The following is a 7500-nucleotide window of genomic DNA, read 5'->3' on the forward strand; positions in this document are numbered from 1 at the left end:
AGCCCTACACACCACATCTGTCCCTCATCACTCCTCCAGAACATAAGTCATGGCATAGTGCATCAACATTGGAATTACATTTATAAGTGGGATACTCTGTCAACATACCTGTCTCTCTCAGTTTCCAAAACAGACTAAGAGAGAGAGACGCTCATGCGCATGTACCATAATACACAGGTGATTCACTGATCATAATTATCAACATATCTAAACAAAAATAAATGTACATGAAACATTATGACTTTCTTTTGGCTGAAAACAATTCAACAACAGTGACAAGTCTAATCTAACAATCACTGCATTTTAAATTACATTATAAGAAGGTAGTAAAATCCATACCGCCCCTGTCATTGTTGACAAATGGAACATCCTGTTTCCCCTTTTGAGACAGTACCACTTAAGGAAATGAAGTTAGCTGGAATATACACAAAACACACTATGACACTATTTTGCCTGGAAACGCTTCCAACACGCTTGCGTGTCGCGTGAAAAATAGGCGTCGGTCCTATTTCTAGCAGGTACACGTTTTCGGGGTGTCAGGCAGGCAGTGTGTAATCTCTAACCTGTTAACATGGGAGCTGAAAAATAAACGGACACGCCACACAGAGGACGTGCACGACGCACCAGTGTGTAGCCGGCCTAAGTCATGTATGTCATGGTTGTAAAAAAACGGTGGCTACTTGTACATCTTTGCCAAGCGCAAACCAGAACAAAAGGCATCAATAAATCATTGGGGAGGGTCACGCTTTTTTCTCCCAATAATTTTGGAGGGTCATAGAAAAATGTATTGCTGGCAAAGGGAGGGTCAAGTCTATTTAGACTAAAGATCCCAAAAGTCCTCCGGTAGTCCCTCAAATAAAAATTGAACAGTGTCAGGGGGTTGGGGTTACGGGGTTAGGGTTAATTTGGGACACTAAACTAAATTGGGAAACTATACTCAAATGCACTTCAGATTTCTGTAATTCAGTGATGAATTATTTAAGAAGTTAAGATGAAAAACACATAATTTAAAGAGTGAGCCAACAGAGTGAACTGTGAGCTGAACTGAGCATGTGTAAAGAAAGAGAAGGAGCTGTGCTGCCACCTGCTGGCTGTCTGACTCAACTGATATGATGCTTTCATCCAAACACATTTTTACAATGAGCATCTCATTCCCACTCTCAGCAGTGATAGAGAGCTGACGTTAAAGACACTGACTGAACTGAGAACTGAAATACAAACCCTGTAAAAGACAGAAAGTTACGCAGATCAATTTCATAAAAAAACTACGGAAAAGAAGCTTTATTGTTATAACATAAAATATTCAGGATTACAGAGATAGCTGTGGCTGGCAGTAAAGGAGCAATTCAAACTTAAAGCAATGATTTCATATTGAATATGTTTAAATCATAATTATATCAAGACGGCCGGGGGAACTGTTTCTGATCTACGGAGATTTCAGCTTCTCTTCAGATCAGTTCAGAAGTGATGCTCTCTGGTGACAGCGGTGATGTCATTCTCATATTCATCATCCAATCCCTCCTCAGCCTGGGTGGGCGAGGTCATCACCATGGCAACAGGTAGGCCAATTCCTACAGTCAGAGCAGGTTAGAAAGAAAATGTAGATAATTGATCAGCTGAAGAGTTCTGTTAGAGACATCTGTCAATCATCAACACCAGTTGAGTTGAGAGTGTTACCTGTGGCCCTGTGTCAATAAAAAGACACCATGATGAAAGTGGAGATGCAGTACGGACAGAACACCAGCAGGTGGCAGACCAGTATGACCACAAGGCTGGGGTCTGAGGTCGGGGGCGGCAGAGAGCTCCAAGGAGAGCTTGTGGTCGTAGGTTTCTCTGTAGAGAGAATCAGCTGTCAGGTGAATATCTGGATGAATGAACTCCTGAAATCAAAGGTAACCTCCTCACCTGTGATAGAGACCCAGCTGGATGGAGACTCTCCAACACTGCTGATGAGACACTTGTAGAGGCCTTCATCAGACCTGGAAACATGGTGGATGGTCATGTGACCTGCAACCTCAGGCCTGATGAAGGAGCCATCTCTATAGAAACCAGCTGGGAGGTTGGAGGACGTCTTTGTTTTACAGTGCAGAGTGAGGTCTTCTCCCTCCGTCACAGGGAGGACAGGACTCTGCAGGATCACTGGTCCACCTCAACACAGAGACAAACTACAGCATGTCATCCATTCACACACAGCTTCATCAATACTGACTCCACAGTCTGATCTTACCAGTGACAGTGATGTTGATGCTGTTACTGGTTGCTCCCTCTCTGGACTCACACCAGTAAACTCCACTGTCCCGTGGGGCCATGTAGCTGATGTTACAGGAAGAACCAGCAGGTCTTCCCCAGCCATCTCCACACTGAGTCCTGGTTTCTCTGGTTGTGTTCCTGCTCAGAGTCCATCCAGCAGAGCTGTCGTCCTCCTCACAGCTCAGAGAGACAGATTCATCTTCAAACATCTGAGAGCTGCTGGGACTCACAGTCAGAGAGGCTGGAGGGAGGAGGGTTTAGAAAACACTAAATGACCCCGAGAAGAAAGTCTGAAACCCAAACTTGTTTCCTAATATTTGTGTCCTAAATTATGTGATGATGACCAACAAAGTGTTGAAAAAAAAGTTTTTGACCCAGAAAAAACAAGAAGTTTGCTTGTTGGACAACGGGAAGACGACACACACACACACACACACACACACACACACACACACACACACACACACACACACACACACACACACACTGAACACACACACACATACGTACAACACACACACACACACACACACACACACACACACATACGTATCACACACACACACACACACACACACACACACACACACACACACACACACACACACACTCTGAACACACACACACACACAGACACACACACTCTGAACACACACACACACACACACACAGACACACACACACACACACACACACACACACACACACACACACACACACACACACACACTCTGAACACACACACACACACAGACACACACACTCTGAACACACACACACACACACACAGACACACACACACACACACACACACACACACACACACACACACACACACACACATTCACAATCACTTGTTGGTCGACTGGAAGACAACACATATCTGGACTAAACTGTGACAGTCATGATTATCCCCTAAATCATAACTATTTTGTTGAAACCCTGGAGATCCAGAGTTCTCATGAGAGTACAATTTGAATTTGCTCAGCGAGTCCCTCTGGCATTCAGTAATGATGCTCATTAACTATGCCCTTGTAGCCGAGCTGCACCAATCACATCGCTGTATCTGATACAGTATGATGACAGTTTAATCTACCAGTTAGCTCCTCTGGTAGCTAAGAGTTTAATCTACCAGTTAGCTCCGCTGGTAGCTAAGAGTTTAATCTACCAGTTAGCTCCTGTGGTAGCTAACCGTATGGGGCTCTGGGTACGTTAATCCTTTCGGATTTGGTTCTGGATTTCCAGGCTCTTATCTCTATTTTAAATAGGGTTCATTTTTTACTTTTACAAGAGGAGAAGAAGTTGCATGGTCGAAAGGAAGACAACACGAGGGTTACGTGTGAAGAGGGAACTTTAGAGAAGGGAAGCTGTGGTTTAGTACGTCACAAACTTCAAGTAGATTAGTTGTAAGAATCTAACTATAGAAAGGGGAACATATCATCTCTGCCGGGCGTAAACCTTGTATGGTCAAACTCGTTGCTTTTCAGGAAATGAACAAAATGCTCATTTGAAAACATCTTATTGAGCTAATGAAGTCAGACAAAATCAACCCATCCCTGTTTGAATATCTGTATCCCTGTGTACTTTAATATAAAGTGTTCTCAGAGTTTATACTGACCTTGGTTTGTTGTGCTGCTCAGCAGTGAGGTCAGAACTGAAGAGAAATGGACCTCAGGTTAGTTTGAGTTTGTGATACAACAAGACATTTAAAGTTTAAATAATGAATGGAAATAACACAAAAACTGTCTGTAAAATCATGTACACAACATTTCAAAATGACTCGCATCATTTCTCCTCATAAACTTGTTATATTTACATTCAGAAGCATTTTTAGCCAAACAAAAACATTTTATGTTGTATTTCTTTAAGCTGATGTTTTTAGAAACGCTCAGAGTTTACTTACAGAGTAGCTGCAGTAGAGATGTGTCCTCCATCCTAACAGTTGGTGAAATGATGTCTACACTTTGTTCACTTCATAGTCACATCACATAAACCCTCCTCCTTCCTCTGTGTCTGTGACTCAGTGTTGTGGTTTCCTCTGCACACACTATGAGAAAATAAGTTGAGTTTAGTTCCCATGAAGCAGATACATTCACTTTTAAAATAGGGCAGTGAACCATAACATGAAGTGGAGAGAAGAAAAAGTAAATGAAGATGTTGAGATGAAAAACGACTGACACCTGAATGTAAATAATACGATGACTCCCTGTTAGCCTCAAGGGCCGTCAGTCAGCCTATTGTCCGGTTACCACTCTCAAACCAATGAGCAATCAGATCGACTCAACCAGGAGTTCAAGACGGGCCTGCGATACCAGGATTTTTTAAGTGGGGTGGCTCAGACCAAAAATCAGTCAGAGGGGCCCTGGGGGCATTTTATCAGAATACAGCAAAGAAAATCTGCTCGGTATAGGAAAAATTGGATAGTATAGAACAACACAATGTCATTTTGCTAAATAAAACACATTGAATTACATTCATTATTAATGTCATTTGTTTTTATTTTCAACAAATTGTGTATCCAAATACAATACACATTTTCTATGGGCTCTTAAGGCTAAATATTGGATATGTGAAAATATTAATTGGTCATGTGACAAGGGCTGGGAAGATTTTTTTGTCACAAAAATTTATAAAAAGCCATACCCGACTCGCTGATATAGCCTCTTGTTTCACATTAGATGATAGAAACTGATGATGTAGGCTAAACACAAACGACATTTCATGCAACAACAGTGAAGTTTTCATGTAGTTACTGTAATTGAGCATTTTCTAAATGTCTAGTTGACCAATCAGATTGCCTGGTCGGATCTACGGCCTACGTGTCGGATCTACAGTCTGTTGCTGCTCTGAATGATTGGTTGATGATTCAAGGCCGCTCTTGAATACAAATCAGGTCTAACAAGGTGTGCAGAGGGTGGTGGCTTCCAGAAGTTTCCAGACTTTCCACCACAGAGTTTGCCAAGTTCTGATGTAACCTGCGCTGTTAGATCCACCCACTTTTAAACAACATTTGATTAAATAGCAAAGCCTCAAACTAAAACTCATGGATCCATTTTGGCTCCTGTTGCTCATTCTGTCTGAAGCAGCTTCTGGTAAATATCAGCTTTTATTGAGAAAAGATTTATGTAGACTTTATTTCTGACCTTTGTTGTTATGATGATTGTGTTTAAAACATAGACAGTTTCAGGTTTTGTAAAGTTTATGAATAATGTAGGAGCCGTTTTACATGTAAGTATATGAAGTCTCCAAGGGATAATGTAGAGGGATCTGGTCATGACCAGGGACGACCGGATTGCTCTCCATTATCTTGGTTATTACACGGCTACTTACTAAAAAATCAATAACTTGATCAAATATATTGATTTGGTTTCTGTATTTTACGGCAAGGGAATGTGAACGGGTTGTTGCTCTGAAGCCAGGTCGCCCAGCCCAGTAAATGTGAGTTAGTCAAGGAGCTCCATCATCATTGTTAGCCATTAGCTCTGTTAGCTCTGTTAGCTCTGTTAGCTCTATTAGCTCTATTAGCTCTGTTAGCTCTGTTAGCTCTATTAGCTCTGTTAGCTCTGTTAGCTCTATTAGCTCTGTTAGCTCTGTTAGCTCTGTCTAACTGCACAGTTAAAAAAAGGGTTGAGACAGAGAGGGACGAGACAGAGAGTGTATGTAAAAAAAAATGTAAAACCTTCTGCTGTGTCACACCAGTGGAGGCCTTTTTGAAATAGCATGACTTTTTATTATTGATTATTAATATTGTTTTTCAGACCTGACTATGGTAACAGTTGCTCCTGGAGAATGTCATTCAGGCTGGCAATGTCTCCATCAGTGTTGTAGAGTGGAGCAGACGTGACCTGGAGCTGCCAGAGTACGTCCTCTATTACAGAGATGGACACCTGGATCCAACCCAGCAGCATCCATCCTTTAAGGACAGGGTGGACCTGGTGGACAGAGATCTGAAGGACGGAGACGTGTCTTTAATTCTGAAGAATGTGAGCAGACACGACGCTGGAAAATACAAGTGTCGAGTTGCATGAGCTGGTTCAAGACGTAAAAAGAGATCCATTATTGACTCTGATCCAATCAGAATCATCTATCTGCAGGTTACAGGTGAGTGAGTCTCTCTCAGTGAGTTTTTCTGAGTATCAGGTTGTAGCTGCAGTTTCAAACATCAGAGAGGACGAAGACTGCTCCACTATCACACATTTACTGACTCTATTGACTCTACTGAAAACTCAATGAATGATGTCCCTGAGGATGGAAACTCCTCTCCTGGAGGCCGATACCTTGGACTGGCAGCAGGTGTTCCAGGTGGACTGCTTCTTGTAGCTGCTGCAGTGGTTGGTGTCCTGACATATAAAAGACGTCAGGACAAGAGATCAGGACAACCTGCTGATGATGATCATACAGCATCGGCTGTTCAGTTCATCTGACAACTCACAGACCAGAGGCCTTTACTACGAAGCAAGATTTGGCGTTAACGAGGTAACTTCAGGTTCAACCCAGGGATTTCTGTATCATGAAGGTGGATCAGTTGTTACCGGGATAAATCACCATGGTAACTAATGCTGAACACCTAACCTGGTCGGGAGCACGTTATGTTGGAGATCAGAGATCAACTGGTGTTAAAGCAATGCCTACTGACCAATCAATACTCGGTTAATAATGACGGCGTCCACGTTCTTAGAAGATGGAGCTCAGTGCAGAGAGAGAGAGAGAGAGAGAGAGAGAGAGAGAGAGAGAGAGAGAGATGCGCTCATAAAAGTTAAAACATTTGGAGACCAACAACCCCGTTAACATTCCCTGATGGGTATTTTTATGAAAGATATAGATTTTCAGCGGAGGAAATTACATATCGGCTATTTGTCAGATTCTTGGGCGCCAATGATCGCATCGGTTTGAATTATGTTTTTATATTTTGTATTTGCTCTCACGATCGCTTCCACTGCCAGGGTTGCAACTGATAATATAATGGGCTAAAGCAACGACAGTTTATGGAAAGAAAAAGTGTAATTATGGTCAGATCTTGGTCCTGACTGATGGGGAAGTGATATTGATAAGAGTTGTACTTTTACAAGAGATTTACACATTTACAGCGTCGGCTATTGTTGTTGCCAGCTTTCCTCCTGTTTTAGGAAGCAGCGACTATATTGCGTTTTGCCTGTAAAACCGTGTCTGTGTTCTTCATATTTATGTAGAATTATAGCGTGCTCTTCTTAAATAAAATATCAGAATCAGAATCAGAAAAGCTTTATTGCC

At 42.1% G+C, this 7500-nt stretch overlaps 1 protein-coding gene across 1 annotated transcript in view; it reads right to left on the minus strand.

The window, feature by feature from the left end:
• LOC116041339 (sialoadhesin-like) overlaps window positions 1-7500 on the minus strand; it is a 31955-nt gene that overhangs the window by 7078 nt on the left and 17377 nt on the right. The window contains exons 9-12 of the mRNA XM_035994263.1: window positions 3869-3904; window positions 2228-2491; window positions 1906-2148; window positions 1694-1833 (exon numbers count right to left, since the gene is read on the minus strand). Of these exons, the coding sequence (XP_035850156.1) occupies window positions 1694-1833; window positions 1906-2148; window positions 2228-2491; window positions 3869-3904 (683 nt within the window). The remainder of the gene's footprint in view (window positions 1-1693; window positions 1834-1905; window positions 2149-2227; window positions 2492-3868; window positions 3905-7500) is intronic.

This window comes from Sander lucioperca, chromosome 17 (assembly GCF_008315115.2).
Source record: "Sander lucioperca isolate FBNREF2018 chromosome 17, SLUC_FBN_1.2, whole genome shotgun sequence".
NCBI classification, from domain to species: domain Eukaryota; kingdom Metazoa; phylum Chordata; class Actinopteri; order Perciformes; family Percidae; genus Sander; species Sander lucioperca.